This window comes from Homarus americanus, unplaced genomic scaffold (genome assembly GCF_018991925.1).
Source record: "Homarus americanus isolate GMGI-L3 unplaced genomic scaffold, GMGI_Hamer_2.0 scaffold38393, whole genome shotgun sequence".
NCBI classification, from domain to species: domain Eukaryota; kingdom Metazoa; phylum Arthropoda; class Malacostraca; order Decapoda; family Nephropidae; genus Homarus; species Homarus americanus.
The window spans coordinates 2,337-20,389 of record NW_024719307.1 but is presented as its reverse complement, the minus strand read 5'-3'; the positions used below and the strand labels follow the sequence as shown (position 1 = coordinate 20,389).

Here is an 18,053-nt window from a genome sequence, read left to right as displayed (position 1 = left end):
GAATACTTAAAACATTTAAAGCATGCAAAATTCTCTTATAATAACACGATTATTCCTTCTTAACAATGCAAACTTAAAGAATATTAGCAATGTTTCATCACACTTCAGTGTAGTATTGTTTTGAAAGAAAAACAAAGGATTGAAAAAAATGCAAATGTAAATAAAGTCTGATGGCCACAGATTAATATTAGAATCTCCTTAGCTTGAACACCTTTCTTTAGATTGTGAACAAACAACTATCTCTCCCTTAAAACTTCTATACAAACCCTTTTCACTCTTGATTATTATTCCTATTCTTGTCCTCATTGACCCTATTTTTTCCCTTCCACTCACCACCCCAGTCTTCCTGAGGGGGCCGAAGGAGAGTAAGTAATGTTTATATGGTGAATGCTTGAATGCTTCTTTGCATGAAGGCATATTTCTTCTCTTATATTATAGTTGTATTGTATATAGAATGCTTTTATTTACTTACCAACATAGTAATTACTCCATTAGTAACTTACTCTCTAAGTTGCACAATTTTGGAAGTTTCAAAAGTGCAACTTTGGGAGATGATGTGTAGGTAACATGAAGCCATGCATTATGATTACATGTGGTACAGTACATTGGAGACAAGTCTTCAGTGGAGTTTCTAACTCAGTGTTTCAAAATCTTTGGATTTGTTTAACTTTTAGAAGTGTTGTGCATGTGGACTACCCACCTGTTGTCACATACACTCCGTTAAGATTCAATAATTCTACTTTTTTCCTGGAATTTTATAGTGACATTTAAAGTTAAATTTAAATGTTAAAATATTTTATTGCATTCAGTAAACTTAAATTCTTTTTTAAAGAAATATTGTTTCCATAAGCCACACAATTTCCTGAGTTGCACTGGCATGTCACCGGTTTATGAAACTTGTGGAGATATTGATTTCTGTTTGTTTATATTTAATGGTAACTATGTTTATCATCAGATCTTATTTAAGATAGTATTATAAATATAGTACACAAAACATACTAGTCTTGCCTAGACAGTTCAATATTTTTAAAAGAAAAAATGTGTGTAATGTTAACTGTAAACCAAAAAGGTGTGCAGAAACATCGTACATTACAGGGTAGTGTATTAAATGATTATACAAGCATGTCTTCTCTACATATACAAGTCTTTCATGCTTCATTTTTTACCACTGTCTTATTTTGGTAATGAGATGAAAGGAGCTAGTGTTATGGCTAACAAATATTAAACTTGGGGTATCAACTATCCTGAAGCTTAGTACAGTACAGTGCTATACAGGTACTTAGTATTTGAACATCTTTGCTACCATGAGACAGAATCCCTTCATATACAATGCCTCTTAGATTCAAGGACAGTTGGTCCTAATTAAGGAATGACATAGGAAGGTCATACAATTCACCAATTGCCAATTTACTTTCAAGTTCCCAGTTATTGTTGGGTATAGAAACCCAAATGGTGTGAAAAAATGTACTTGTATTTTCACCCTGCCTTGGGATTGAATCTGAAGCCTCTGGCTTGCAATTTTGTTAATCATTACATTAGCATGCAATATACTGTACAGTATGTATACTTAAGCATATCCCCCATGCATACATGCATGCATGCATGCATACATACATACATACATACATACATACATACATACATACATACATACATACATACATACTTACTGTACATACATACATACATACACACACACACACACACACACACACACACACACACACACACACACACATACATACATGCACAGATACTTACTGACATTTACATACACATACCAAGAACAGATTCAGAATCTTAGTAGAGGAATGTGTGCCTCAAGTGCAATATATTTCAGCTAGGTAGGTGTAAGCCAAGGGTTTCTATCTTCCCATTGTAAAGGAGGAAGATCACAGGCTTAAGAAAATTTTTGAAATGCAAGTGAAGAGGGTAGCCAAGTTGTGTGTGCTCTGTGCAGCAACTGATCTGTTGACTAAGGTCTGCCCACTTGTGTCTGTCTTTTATAACAGTAATAGCCCAGACAAATGTCTTGGTTACTACAATAGTTGGGCCACATCATCACATCAGTGAATGTGTTGGTAGATTGTTCATGGTCTTTTTCTCTGATATTGAAATCTTTGTAAGATTACAGTAGAATGGATATTAGATCTTTTATGAGAGTTTTGTTGTGATTGTGAACCATTTTTTTGGAGGGTACTATAGTGAAATGCCATAAGATAAAAAAAACAAAAAACAAATATTGTTGAGAAGAAAACTACATTACGTATAGCTTTTCTTGTATTTCAGAGTAAGGTTGTAATGCACATAGTATTATATGATATTTGATTTAGACAAAAGTTTTGAGGTGAAAGAGTACTTTATTGACATTTTTCAAAGTTAGAGAAGACAGTAGAGTAATGAAAAAAGGAAAAGAAAAAAGAAGTCAAGCTTTTGATGCAATAGGCAATAATTTACCAACTCCCAGCATATTCAGTTGAGTCATGTGTAAGATTGACCACTGTCTGCTGTCTCTCGTAACACACACTGATCTTCAGCCGCATCCCCAACAGACTCTACCTCATATTCAGTAAAATGCAAATACCAATATCAACCTGACACTCACTTGCCTCCACATACCTTATAACCTGCAGTTTTACATCCATACTGATACTTTTCCTTTACTGCTTGGCATCATTACCAGTATTATCACTTCTAAGCCTTTTTCTTGACACTATGGGTAAAAATAAGTTAATAAAGAGTTAGTACCACTGTGGAAAAAAAAAAATCTGTGAGAAGTGTTCATGCTGCTGCATTGATATACTGTACTGAGCAGTCATCAGAGTGCTTCAAATAAGAGTGTTATTTGTTGTGTGGTGTGATGCAGAACTGTTCAATTGTTTTATACAGGTACTGTATCAGAAATTTTCTCCAGAAGGATGAACATTTATAATGAGACCACATTTTAAGGGGTATGTTTGTACATATACAGGTCTGCTTGTGGAGTAAATGCTTAGTCATTAAGTCTAAGACCATTCTTTAGTCCGATGCCATTAGTCTGAGTTATAATAAATGAACTTCCAGCCCTCCAACTGGCATTGATGAAAGCGCCATCATTTTTTGGGTAAGAGGGGGATAATGTACTGCCGTGGTAAAATTTCAATATACTGTACCAGAATTTATGGTGTTCTGTGCCAACCAATGCAGTAATTAGTCAGTTAAAGCAGTGTACAGTATTACTGTACCGAGATTTATTAACTAATGCTATTGATATGTATAGTACAGTACATACCTTTATTCTATGAATAATGATACTTGAAAAAATAATTTATACAAAAAAATTTAAAATATATTGTTATACAGGTATAAAAATTTCTCATTCACAAATACAGGAAAAAAAATCTGATATTTGTATCCCATAAACCATATGAAATTGCTGGCAACCTTTAAAGGCTTTCCATATAACCAGTGAAGGTTCACACGCAATTAATGTTCCACTCCTCATTTTTCTTATTTTATACTTTTATATTATATTTTATTTGTTTCTTAATCACATTAGAGCATTGTACAGTACTGTATTACAGCATTATATATGAGTATTTGAGATATTTGAGGAGAGGTTCAGAAGAGAGTTTGGTATACTGTACAGGTACTGTATAGTGAATTTGTTCAGAATAGAAAAGTATACAGAAATCTGAGGAGTGGTTTCATATACTGTACAGTTTACTGTATAGCGAATTTCAGTACGGTATACAGAAGTTCAGTGTAAAGAGGTAATACTGTATATTCTTGTATCATACTAGTAAGATACTGTACTGACTTCTGAAAAAGAATATTAAATGTAGAAGGCTGGAGAAGAATGGCAGCTATTAACAAACTGGTTTGTTGTGGGTTCCCACTAACACAACCTGTCCACAAACTAATCAGGCACATTCCTTTAAAACAAATGGGTTGCATTTGAACTACTCAGTTAAAAATAGCCAAAGTTTGGAGATTTTTAAAATTTAAGAGACAAAGATACGGATAATTAATACACTAGCCTGTAATAGCTTTGCCCTTTTAAATACATGAGATTTTTTATGAATTATTGTATAGATATTATATTCTTCCTCCTGTTATACACTTTACTGTATGTTTAATAAGGATCATGATTTTTTTTTACTGTACAGTATTAGTTGTGTAGTACAGGTGGTAAGAGACCATGCATGGGCTGTGCAGTTGTAATAAACTTACTTGATTTTCTTATTAAATACCTTATAATTTTTTTGGTGTAATACTAAAATTTTTATACCTGTACTTTACTGTACTGTATCTATTTAAACTATGATGAATCTGATATTGCCTTCTGATATATATATATATATATATATATATATATATATATATATATATATATATATATATATATATATATATATATATATATATATATATATATATATATATATATATACTATATATATATATATATATAGTCCCCGGGTTACGAACGGGTACTGTTCCTGAGGACATTCTTAAGTTGGAATTGTACGTAAGTCGGAACACATGCTACAGTGGTCCCTCAGTTAACGTACACAATTCGTTCCAGAAGGTCGTTCGTTAACTGAAAATTTTGTTAACCGAAACCATTGTTTCAATGGGATTTTGGGTAATTGGTTCCAGCTCACCGAAAATTACATACAAACTAAAAATAAATGCAGTAAAGTACACTTACTTTGAGGTGTGCATGTAGAAGGCTCCTGGTTGATGATGATGATGATGATGGGAATTAGAAGTGGGGGTGGAGGAGAAGGGAGAAGAGAAGGCAGTGGGATGGAAGAGAAGTCACCCCATGCTTCATGCCGCCATTTCACCCATAAAATTTTAAGTTCACTTGGTGTAATTTAAAATTATGTTCGTTAAATCAACACTGCACTGCATTATATATTGTCAATATGTAAAATAAATTTCAGAATGACCCATAATTATACTGTAAAAACGTAAAAATAGTTTATGTTCAAGAGAGTCTCAAGCAAGATGCTTCCTCCACTGAGCAGACACAAACTGACGCCATTCTGGGTAAGTCAAGTGGCTGTTTGGCACGCTAAAAACTAGTTCCCTGTAGTACTTCAATTATGTTAAATAATTGTTAAAATTACTAAAAATTTTAATACAGTATAAGACTTGGAAAATTATTGAATAGTACAACCTTCTTGATATTTACTCACATGGTAACGAATTTAAGCCCTATAACCGATTACTGTATTGGCGGACTAATACTACAGCTGGTGAGCAGGCGAAAACATGTTGGGAAAAATTCGTAAGGAATTCGTTAACCAAATTTTTTTCGTTAACCGAATTGAATATTCTTATGGAAGGTAATTCGTTAACCGAAATTTCGTTAATCGAGGGATCACTGTATGTGCAAACCGTACTTAAAGAGCAATGTTTAAAATCCCATTATATCATGGCCTAAGTCCTTATATACTGTACAGGGGTACATCAAAAATCACTTAATTTTAGAGAAAAGAAGAAATGAAAGTAAAAAATAAGTCATCAGGTAAATAAAATAATGTAAATTTAAAGTTTTACCCCATTTGTATCGGTGAGTGTTCGTAAGTTGGGGAACCCTTGTATATATAGACAATACTCTACTATATTGCAAAGTCTTGGGACTCATGAGAGCTGCTAGGTTGTAAACACTTCCATTTAACTTGGCTTTGAGGATTCTTCAGGGTATATACATATGCAGGTACAAAGCTAGACATTACATTCTGGCCTTTATCACAAAAACTGGTTTTTAGAAAAAAAAATGGCATTTTTAGAGTCAAGTTCCCTAAAACCAAGTTAAATGGAAGAAATGGTATTTATAATTTATTAAGTAGTACAGTACAGTATATATAATGATCATAATAAGCACACTACTGTAACTTTTTTATATAGAATATTATCAGAAAATAAGTGTTGTTAAAAGTTGTTAATACTTAATTATTTTTGCTCCATGATTTCCAAAACACTGTCTTTTGTTTTACACTCGCCACAAAAAGTTCTCGAACGCTCTAAGAATCATACAATATGACAAAATGAACGAAAAATCAGAACTTTGCTCCAAGGAAGTTTTATTAGAAATTAAATTACTTTTTTTCATCTGTAAATACCTGTACTATAAAGATGAGCCACATATATTATTACAAATTATTGAGAGTCACTTTGCAACCAGGTATACCAACCATTCTGAGATAATACGAGCCATAGTGCTTATTCTGAAATCTGTTGTGCCCAGCAGTTCAAGAACTTTTTGTGGCAAGTGTACAATACATAAATTTATGACAATATTGTATACCACAGCAGGTAATATGCAACAGTTAGCCTCAAGATCAATGCAGTAAGTTACCCATTTAAATTGGCTCTATTTGTGTTGTCACGATAAAATATTGTGAAGAATTTATGTAACAGTCATCTATAAAAGTCATGTCTGTCGGACAGAATGTCATTTTGTTACGATGTAAAGAGAAAAAAATATGAAGTAACCAAGATCTTCACTGATGATTTCTGATATATTTTTGTTGTTTTTCTTATTATTCTACTTATACTGTACATGTTTTGTTTTTTTATGTATTTCTTAGATAACAGTTTATTGTTTACTTAAGTTTTGGTTTTTAAATACTAATTCATAACTACAATTTTAGGGACTACCCAGAGACAGGCATTGAAGATGATATGGCAGAGAAGAAGCCAAAGGTTACAGCTCAACTTAGCCAGACCTTGGGTGATGATCCTGCCAACTATGTGACCAAGGTAACTTGCTTATTTTCTTTACATTCATATTTATCTTAATTTTATTTCTGAAGTAGTGCAACTCATGTATATTGTGTAATGATATTTTGATCATAGAACATATACAGTACTTGATGTTATTATAACTTTGCTCTGTATGCAGCTAACATAAATAAATTCACACAAATACATTAGCAATACCACATACTGTACTGGCTGCTTTATGTGTCAACATACAGTGTAACCTCTGAGTTCTACATACACTAGAGCAGTGATTTTCAACCTTTTACATCTCACGGCACAGTGAGCCAGGCACTAAAATGGCTGAGGCACACTATCAGTATTTAAGGATAGATTTGATTGGCGGATCTACACTATGGAATTAATGAGAGAATTTGAAACTGCCATTTGGGCTTTTAATGAACAACACATATGTTTATTTATTGCATCATTGAAAAAAAGGAGTTTAATGCACTCCATAAAAGTACCAGTAATGTCAAAACGTATCTAAATGCTATTTTTTTAAATGCTATCCAAATGCTATTTAAACTCCCGTGGCACACCTACGGATGCTTCGCGGCACACTAATATGCCGCGTCACATTGGTTGAAAATCGCTGCACTAGAGACTGAATGTTGTATTAATTCCTGATTTTTGCAAAACTTTCATGGGCTAAAATAAAAAAAAAAATTACACTTAGCAGGAAAATGATAGTACAGGTTGTACCTCTCTAGTCCAGCATTCTGTGGTCTGGAAACTCCCGTGGTCCGGAACGATTTTAGTTTGTCCAATTGGTAGATAGGCAGCTTTTTTTTCTTTTTTCTTTTTTTAAACTTATCTGAATTATTATTATTAATACAGGAGTATTAAATTTTTGCTCCTCAGGCCCCAATGTGGGTCAGTGACCTATGCCCGGGTGGGCTAATCCCCTTAAAAAAAAAAAAACAAAGCCGCGGGAAATTAAGGTTTGTTTACATCCGGCAGTTCGGCTGCTCTCTCTCTCTCTCTCTCTCTCTCTCTCTCTCTACAGAGTACAACATTTAACCCTTCAATATATATGAGCAGTAAATAAGTGTTGCTTTCATATTCTTATGTAAAGTAACGACGATATGTTTTCACGTGTGCGCATGCTCACTTACATACGCGATCTCTCTTTTTTTCTTTACCATTATCGTTAGCTACTTCTATTGTTCCATTTATTAACATTAAAGAACATTACTTAAAACAACATATTAGTTTTACTACAGCTACAACCAAGGTCTTATTTTCCTCAGTTTTATATGTAAAACCAGTCAGTCACTGGTTTTGTAATCAACGAAAACAATGCTGTGTCATTTCCTCGTGTGTTTTAATATTCTACGTATTATTAATAAATTGTATTGTTCATTTTGCACACATAAACATTAATTCAATAAAAAAGACATTCAGTAATAAACAATAATGAATCTTTTGTACATAAGAGAAATGACGCTGTTTACACGATTATGCACGTCGTCTGCACGTTGGCGGGCCGTTCAAACCCGTCGAAATACAAGTTTCCGCCGTCAAAATTTTTATTTATTTATTTTTTTGTGTTCCAATAAAATACGTTAAGAATTAAAAACTCGCGAAATTTGAGAAGCTACTATACGACATTTAACCCTTCAATATGTCTTCAAAGAGACCATGATGCAGAGAAAGTGGTGCTAGTGCTTCCAAGCATAAGCACAAGTCACTATCTATCCAGGAAAAGGGTGATTTTCCATGGTCCAGCACCGGTCAGGTCCCGAGGTTGCTGGACTAGAGAGGTACAACCTGTACTCTATTCAGAATGGTACAAAAATTTGAAATGTGTAAATAGTACAGCATATGGATGTATATTTTTTGTTACTAGCATCAGTATATACTGTACACTTGTCACTAAGGTCATAATTCTAGCCTTGTTCTTACGGATTTTGTAGCTACACAGTATACAGCAGGGCATCACACTCTATTTCCATTAAAACTTGGTGGAGTGAGAGCCTTTTTATGGGGATAACTTTTCTTTATACAGTAAGTGTGTGTTTTATGTCAGCACAATATGGTTGGTCATATTAAATGTATAAACAATAGTGTAATTGTAAGAGCTGATGCAATTTGACACTGCAATAGTAATATGCTACAGAGACAGATGGTCTTCAAGTGCTGGGTAACTGTGTGGGTAAAAGCTAAGTCGGGCATGACTGTTGTGCCGTCATGATTAGGAATCATCAGGTCAAATATATTTGGTGATAGTAAGCGAAGACATGACTTGAGCTGTGATGACATTGTATGTGTAATTTAATGAGAATAAAAGAACCGACATTTCACACAAACTGAGCTCTTATTATACTGTACGTGAGATATAGGGATAGGTTGTTGGCAACTTCCTATAGAATATTGTTGCCAACACAATATCACAATGTCTATGTGTTATTTATGGGCTTCTCTACATATTATTCACAGATTGATACAGTAGAACTATATTACAGTCACATGTCCTACAGCCAGATTGATATAATGTTTGGTAGCATTTACGAAAATGTAGTACAGGTATGTGTGCATTGATGTGCCAGCTAGCACATAGCAGGTACATTTGCAATATTTTTTTTAATTAGCACATCCATAATATATAATTATGGTATATTCCTCTAAGAATGGCGATTGACATGAATCATTTGTGACAATATGTGTATCAATCTAAAACAAACTACTAATTACAGGGGGCAACCATACATGACATTAGACATAACCCCTCCCCGTTTTTCCCCAGCACCAGTATGCCTCCCACACTCCAACCCATCTCAACACTACCTTACCACCATCACCTTACCACCACCACAAGTGTCCAGTTTTATCATGCAAGGGGGGTTTGGACTCGGTTTATGAATGTTGATATGATATTTCATATTATTTTTCAATTAAGATTCATAAAAACAAGTATCATAATGCTTTTACTTTATATGTTGCATTATACATGCTAAAATCATACCCTTGCCGACATAAGGCCTAATGAATTTAATCCATAATGCACACTATAAGTTTGCATGGATGGTGGTAACATCAAATAATGTTTTTGTTTTTTTAATACAGGTACAACTTACCTCTATTATTTAAGTAACATATATCAGATAGCACTGATTTTTTTTCATGGAATTTCATGTCCTCATTTCTGACATTAATGTAACAATTGAACTACTGTATATCCATTTTTTCTCATTTCAGGTTTCAAATGTTGCTGGAAATGTTGCAGGGAAGGTGGGCAATGTGTTTGGTGGTCTTAGTAAAGGTATTGGAGGGATTACTGGAAAATTTGGAGGTGGAGGATTTTTTTAAACATGTTGATGACTTCTTCTACAATGGATTGTTTGAACTCAGTAAGAAAACTCTGTATGTTAAAGTGATTCACTGCATACTAATTTAAATTGAAAGATTTTCTCGACTGATTCCTTCTTTCTTCAAAAGGCTTTACCTGGGGGTTATTTAGAAAATCTTGCATAGAAACAATACAAAAATGAAATACAGATATGGCATTTCATAAGCATAAGGAAACTCTCTATCTTGTATAGTGATTGTTATAGAGGAAACTCTCTGAATAGTGGTTTTGGAAAGGAAGTTGTGTGGGTGGATACAATAATTCATAGAGAAGAAATACTGTATAAAGTTTGATGCATAATACATCCAAAATAACATATCTGAAACAGATCAAAATACAAACCAATTATAACACAAGTGCTTGTAAGCCAATATGTTGCCACTTCAGCTTATGATATTTTTGTTCACTTAAGTAAAAAAAATTAATATTTATACACTGTAATGGGTACTTTATAAAGAAATTTTTAACTGGGTGTACAATATTAACAATTAATTAATATGAAGGAACTATATGGCATACTCATCCATAAACTGTGAGCTGTACTTAGATAATACACTTTCATCTGATGAACCTACAGTTCATGACACATTGATAAAACAGTGTAACAATGCCATGGTACCGTTGGGCTTTCAGTACTGTATGCTAGATCGAAGTTTAAAGATGTCCTACCGAAAGTTACAGCTATTGTGCTATTACAAGGAGAATTTTATTCATTTTAATGGTCCTAAAAGGCAAATTTTTGTGTAGGCTTCAAGGTGCTAGGTCATTTTTTCATATTGATAATTAATCCTATTGAGCTAGTTCAAATAAATATTGTCAATGCTTAGTAATTCAAGGTTAAGAATTAAAGACATTGACAGCTGACAAAGATATGACAATAAAGATTGTAAAGTATGATTGTTATGTAAATTGGTACTTTTTATGGTGCACATGGCATTGTTCTTTTGTTTGCACTCAGATAACCACTCAATTTTAAGCTTTAAAAATTTATAGTAGGTACAGTACTTAAAATATACATTGAATGTATTAAATATTTCATATTATTCTTTTTACACCAATAAATGATTTTATTTTTGGCCAATTAGTAATGGAAGAAATAAATATAAAAAAATTCACAACAAACAGTTCAGTAAGAGCCAGCTAATGTGGCTTCTCATTTCTGTTTTCTTCCTCCAGCAATCACACAATCTCTCCTAGAAATAGTCCATGAATTTCTAATTGGAAAAAAAAGTAAGTAGAAATATTGTATTTACACTGAATTTCTTTCATATGGAACTGGTGTGAGAATGTATTTACAGTAATTGAGATATGTAGTCATTGTTTATATACCACCCTCTTAAGTTTAAAAGCTTTATTAACAGATGCTAAATTTTCAAAACTGTTTTATAGTAATGTAAAATAGATCTATAGTACTGTTATTACAAAAGAAAATGTCTAAAACTTGATTGATTCTAAAACGAAATATGTGAGAAATGTGAGTGGGTATGGAGAGGAATATGGAAGTCATTGACATTTTTTAGTTGGTTGTTATAAATCAGATATTTTTTTTTTGTAACGTAGATTTAAAAATATACATTGAGATTGAAAATATATATAAAGTTTATTTTCCATGCTGTGAAAGTTCAGAGTTAGTGACAATGATAAGTACAGCTCCAGGTAATATTATTATGAATCAAGATGGAAAAACATTGTTAAATACACACGGTTAAGGCAACTGTAGCAGTGTTCATAAAGAGCTGCAAGTTATATTTTTTTTAGTGTAACTTTACAGTATCATGTCACAATTAACACAGTTCATTGAGGTCCACTAGTTTTAGTTCAGTTACAAGTATTAGGGTTGTGTGGTATGTTATTTTTTATTATTAAATGCTATAACCAATGCTTGGCTCTATCAAATTACTTCATATTCCCAAAATTTACTGGTTGAAAACTCAAAACATGTGACTTTGATCGTTGTAACTGACATAAGAATTTATTAAAACCCTTCTTGTTACAGCCATCGCCATTAGAAATGTAGTATGAAAGGCAACTCTGTGACTCATTTGGCTTAGTCACAAATCATTATCAACATGTATAATTTTTTTTTCAAACTGCATGATAGGATCCTCCTTGCTTGTCTGTATCGCTTTTGACAACTGAATGCCATCTGAGTGTTTAAATTTTATATTGTTCCAGTTGAAAATAAGCTGATATATTTGTCTGTGGGACCAACACAACCCTGCACTATATCATTGGAACAGTTGGATTCAGGCTTGCCAACTGCCTGGATGTAGTCTATTTTAATTTAAATATCCTCAAAATGGATATCTCTATTTTCTACACAGCAGCACCTGATGGTAACCCCCGTCAGTTAAAACTTGTTTCACTCCGGCAGAATGTGTCAAGAATGGTGAATATTTTACGCTTTTAGGTAGGATAGTTTTTTCCTCCCATCATCTAGACTTCTCCTTTCTCTGGTTTGTTTCTAGCTTTTAGTTGAATACATGAGCCAATTTCCTATGAATCTCATATGAGTTTCCACAAGCAAGTTGTTTTGCTTTCAGACTTAAGTTGGCTCACTACATTCTGTTTCAATACCCCAGGAGACTTTTCTTCTTGTAAGGTTCAATGTGGTCAGTGTGAAGAACTCAGTCTCATGATATATGAAAGGACAATTGTGTTGTCTCCCGAGTCTTCTCTCAAGTGTCAAGTATGAGTTTAGAACAGATTCTTGTCTCTGCATATAACAAGTACTTGTAGTTTATTGAGCTCACAGGATTGTTTCCTTGGTTGGGAAACTGGGAATGGCTTTCATCATATTCTCAGTCTCAAGTTTAGTTATTTTGACCTGGGATCTACAGATTTATTAATCAATGTTTTTTTAACCATTGATCAGAGTGTGAAGTAAATAGAACTACTTTTTTCATTTATCTTCAGGGGAACCCAAGCATTGATGATGTCTCATATTAGTTACTGCCTGGTTAACAGCTGTGTGATACAGGGAACTAGGGAAAGATAGTTCCTTTTATCATTAGAGTTACCCCACTTCTGGATTGTGTAGTTGCACTAACCTTCTTCTTTCCCATATCTAGCTGGCTTCAAAATACATTACTGTACTTGGCTGAGCTATGCATTAGGTTATAAATGAAGGATTGATCCTGGTATTCCATTTTATAATTGCAAGATTGAATGGCAAAAGTTACCCTCACTTCTCTCATAGGGAGGGTGGCTGTGAGGTAGGTTGGGACTGAGGAATTTACCTGATTATGGTGATTTGTAACCAAGCCAATTTGGAATCATGAAGTACCTGGCTAGTGTGATGTAATACTTTCCATCCTTCAATGGAAGTTGTCACTTTTATTACCCCCATCTTTAAGAGCAATGGTTGTATTGGAAGATATATAACTAATTATTCCAAGGTACCTAAGTTTCCAACCCATAGACTTTGGTTATTAAAACTGTACACAAGCCTCTGAGTCCAGGTTCGGTTATAAGATTTCAGGATTATTCTCTCAATTTTATAATTTCTCAAGGAAAAAGAAGTATTTATGAATGCAAAGTTTAACTTACTATGTGGACCATTGAACTGTGTAATGTCAGGTTAAATAATTTTACTTACAAACACTGTTCTGTTATGACATATGAATGAAAGGTTCTTAAATATTATTATATTTATTAGCTGGGGTGACTTTGTTTTGAGATTGACTATGTATAAATTGTAATGATATTTGGATTGCAAGGGCTTATGCTACAACTTGACAAAATAACCTCATCTGCTCCTAAATTTGAAATTCTAATTACAATGATGTGTGAAACTTGCCATGAGTGAAAGTGAAAAGTGTCATCAGTATTAACACAGCTGGACACTGGAATGTCCACCCACCTACTGTTGATGTCCTCTTCATCCTTCTAATGCACTTCTTCATCCGCTATAAATCATATGAAACCTATTACTTAGCATAAAGCATTTTTTATTATCTATGTATATCTATTTATTATCTATACTGTATATCTAATTCATATCTTAAAGTAACCACTAAACCATACACAAATATCTTTCAATATAACTAAGCGTGTGGAAAATGACAAATATTTTGGAAGCTGAATACCTAATAGCTAACACATTGTATCATACTTAAAGCAACTGAGGAGGACATTCATGTGTATAGATCACTGTATGATCTTGTGCAAAATCACGTAATCCTCTTAATACTACTGAGACAAAGTTTTGTTAGAGAACATTTTTACCTCTACTTCACTTTTACAAGATAATGTCTTTTTTATTGTTTTTCTCCAAGAATATAATAATCCATCAGGTGCTTTTCAAAAGTCATAAAATAACAAAAATAAGCTGATAATATATCAGGAAGTAAATTTAGATATACTGTATACCAAGTATGAACAAATTTAATTTACTTTTAAACAAACACACAGTAACTGGCAGGAGGAAATGTGTGATTCTAAGTTGAACACAATATACAGTATAGTTTTCCTCCTGGAGAGCTTCAGCATCCTGACATTAAACTCTGTGCTTACTCCATTTTAAATTTTGCTTTAAGCATATGATTATAAGCTTGACTAGCAAGAAAATGCATGAAATTATCAGATGTTTTAATTATGTGAACCTTCTCCATCTTGTTATTTACAGTTTCTAAACAGTGGAGTTATTACATGAAACAACTGGATTTTTATGCCCCCTCAAAGTGAAAATTATATTTACTGAACACTTCATATATCACTATAGTACTGTTCCTTAACAATGTTACTGTTTTTCAATACAATTTAACTTTCATAATGCTGGCTGCTTGGTGCTTACCTGCTAACACACTAACACAAATCACCAGTTTCTGCTGCCCAGAAGTTAACCTTGAAACACATCATGATAGAGAGGTGTATCAAGGTCTAACATCATGATAGAGAGGTGTGCCAAGGAATGACATCATTATATGCAACCTGAATCTTGTGTGTCAGAGATTGGTATTTAAGAGAACAATTTCTCAGACTTTGTCTTTAATGTGCTGTATTAAGAATTCTTCTACTAAATCATAAGGAATAATTGTTGACTTCTAAACATATGCTAACTTGGATTAAATGGTACTGCATACGATTCTGTATGTAGTAAGTTACTCAGAGTGAAACTATGGGAAGTTAATATTCTATTAGGACATTGTTACAACATAAACTTCTTGATGCCACAGCCATTGCCTTCTCACTCCATGTCTTACCTTAATTTGTTGTCCTTAATCTACAAAACTCAAAGAGAAGGGAGGTAGATAAATGTATTCCTCTGGTAAATATACCTTTTTATTTTCTTACTTAAGGTATAAATGAAAAAAACTAAGAAGTTTTACTATGTGTGAAATTGGTAGCCATTACTGGAAACTGCTGGCTTATATCTCATATGGTTATATACATCAAGTCCTTCCAGTACAATAATCAGTTATCATGGTTTGTACTACAGTAATCTGAGTTTTATATAAATTTTATGTATATGCTCATACTGATACTGTATTTTATAAAGACATTTTTATCCTATGAAACATTGGTAAGCTATCCCCCACTTGTTCAACCATTATCTTTAAGTGCAAAGCATCATGTATTCCAAAATCCTTACAGGCAGACCTTGTCAAGTAAAAGGTGGAAAGACAAATAATAAAATAATTGTTATTATGAGCGTCCTCTACAAGAGTTTGGGTTAGCTTCACTGACAGAGGGATGAGTTCTATTATTATTAGGTGTAGAAACTCAAAAAAATATTGGTAAACTAGTTTGGTAAAAAATTTCTTTAATATTTGGATAAAAAAAAGTTTCTTGGTATAAAAATATATAAAGTTTAAATTTTAATTTATTGGTTAGATGTAAAATTTATGTGAGTGATGAACAAAATATTTTTGAAGCATGTAAAGATCATAATTTTCTAAATATTCATGGCAAAATTAAGTTGTGTGGTGTGTTTTGTATTGTACACACTTTAACAATAAAACTAATACCTGTGTACTGTACTATGAAGTAATTCTTCAACTTTCCATTCATAATATTCTCCTATACTGTATCAAATTTTAAGTTTGATAGAAATCATAACCTATACTGTGAAATAACTCCTAATTAATAACTAAAGTAATGATAAGTACAATATTACTTAATTCCCTGTACTACTGTATAAGGAAGCTCTTGTCCTTCTGTTGTTAAAAATGACAATATAGGCAACTGAAAATATTTTTTATGACATTTTACAATTATTCCAGAGCTGATTCAATAACTTAAAGTTTGTTACTAACTTAAAGTTTTGTCAATAACCCATTTTAGGAGTTTGATCAATATGTGTTCAGTTACATTTCTCTTATATTTATGAATATAAGAGTCAAATTTAAATGATACTACTGTATATGCAGTTACTTTGACAGATACTGCAATGGTTAAGGATACTACAGTATGTGCAGTTACTTTGACAGATGCCGTAATGGTTAATAACATAGGATGATCAAACATGTTACACATCAACATATTTTTTAACACATTTATTGTTCTTTAGTAGTTTTTATATTGAATTACAGTAAATTAAAAAAGAAACTGAAAATTTGAAGAAAAAAAATTTATACAAGGGAATGCATAATTATTAAGTCTGTTTTGTAAACTAACCTAAGTACTGAAGTTACTTAGTGCCATATTAATTAAAATTGACAAGATTATGCCACATGACAAATGCAAAGTGCATAATGAATGAAAAAAGCCTTTACTTCCTCTATTTTACATATGTATGATGCCTTAAAAAAAATTTCTGTCTAGCTCTTGGCAAAGTTCTTCATTATTTACTATACAAATCCTACATGTTATCCTCAGTGATAATTCAAGGCTGTTCATATTACCATAATGAAAGTGAATCATCATTTTCATATACAGTATAATGTTCAACATTCAACATGCGCTGAGAATCTTTCATTGTTGTTAAGTAAGTGACAAAGGAAATATATCTGTTCACAGTTGTACTTGTAACTTGATCAGAGACTTTAAGTTCAACAAGGCTCATTTTACCACTGTATCAAAATGAAAACTGATCCTTGTTGGGATACAGCAAAAACCTTAAAGTCTGTGATTATATACAATTTCCAGGATCTCTTGCAACAGTCTTCTTTGAACCTGTTATTGCAATAAGTACATAACTATGAGATAGCATTGTTTTAGTATTTGTGTTATTGTGAAATTATTTTAAATGTTGACTATAGAAATAATAAACAAAACAAGTCCATGGCTATCTTTCTTTACATCTAAATTTTAAACTTCATGTAACAGACTGGTCATTCTAGCCATTTCTACCCATGGCAGTCTACAAGCAGAATACACGGGGGTTGTCGTGTCAGCAAATTTGGGATAATTTTTTTTTACTTTTATCCTCTTCACCAAATGATCGGCTTGTTAGCCGTTTGGGCGATCGGTCACGTCTCTGTTATGCACTGAGTACTGGGCATGCATCGGCTCCTGAATGTACCTGAACCTGCTCCAGTGTTGGTCCTCAAGCACCCCCGATTCAATGTAGTAATTACAAAGTTCATGATACAATAAGCCAGGTGGCCTGAATTCTTTGACAGTGCCACATTCAATAATATAATGTTCAAGTGTATGCTTTAAAGGTTTATCACAAAGTTTACATGCTGAGTGTGTTGGGTTTCATGATGTTGTCTCACACTCAGGATGGGTTGGAGAAAGGAAACTCTTTATGGTGGTTTTCTTATACAGTGGTCCCTCGGTTAACGGGCACAATTCGTTCTAGAAGGTTGCTCGTTAACCGAAACCATTGTTTCAATGGGTTTTTGGGTAATTGGTTCCAGCTCACCGAAAATTGCCTAACATCAACAAAAAAGGTAGTAAAGTACACTTACTTTGAGGTGTGTATGTAGAAGGCTCCTGGATGATGATGATGATGATGGGAATTAGAATGGTGGTGGAGGAGAAGGGAGAAGAGAAGGCA

At 33.0% G+C, this 18,053-nt stretch overlaps 1 protein-coding gene across 23 annotated transcripts in view; it reads left to right on the top strand.

The window, feature by feature from the left end:
- The window catches only part of LOC121859966 (calcium-dependent secretion activator-like), a 381,073-nt gene extending 363,740 nt beyond the window's left edge, over positions 1–17,333 (top strand). For 22 of the 23 annotated variants that reach the window (XM_042356936.1, XM_042356930.1, XM_042356924.1 and 19 more), the window contains 3 exons: positions 342–365; positions 6,648–6,756; positions 9,958–17,333. In XM_042356936.1, the coding sequence (XP_042212870.1) occupies positions 342–365; positions 6,648–6,756; positions 9,958–10,068 (244 nt within the window). In that variant the 3' untranslated portion in view covers positions 10,069–17,333. The remainder of the gene's footprint in view (positions 1–341; positions 366–6,647; positions 6,757–9,957) is intronic. The other variant, XM_042356932.1, reaches the window with a different exon arrangement.
- The last annotated feature ends 720 nt before the right edge of the window (positions 17,334–18,053 follow it).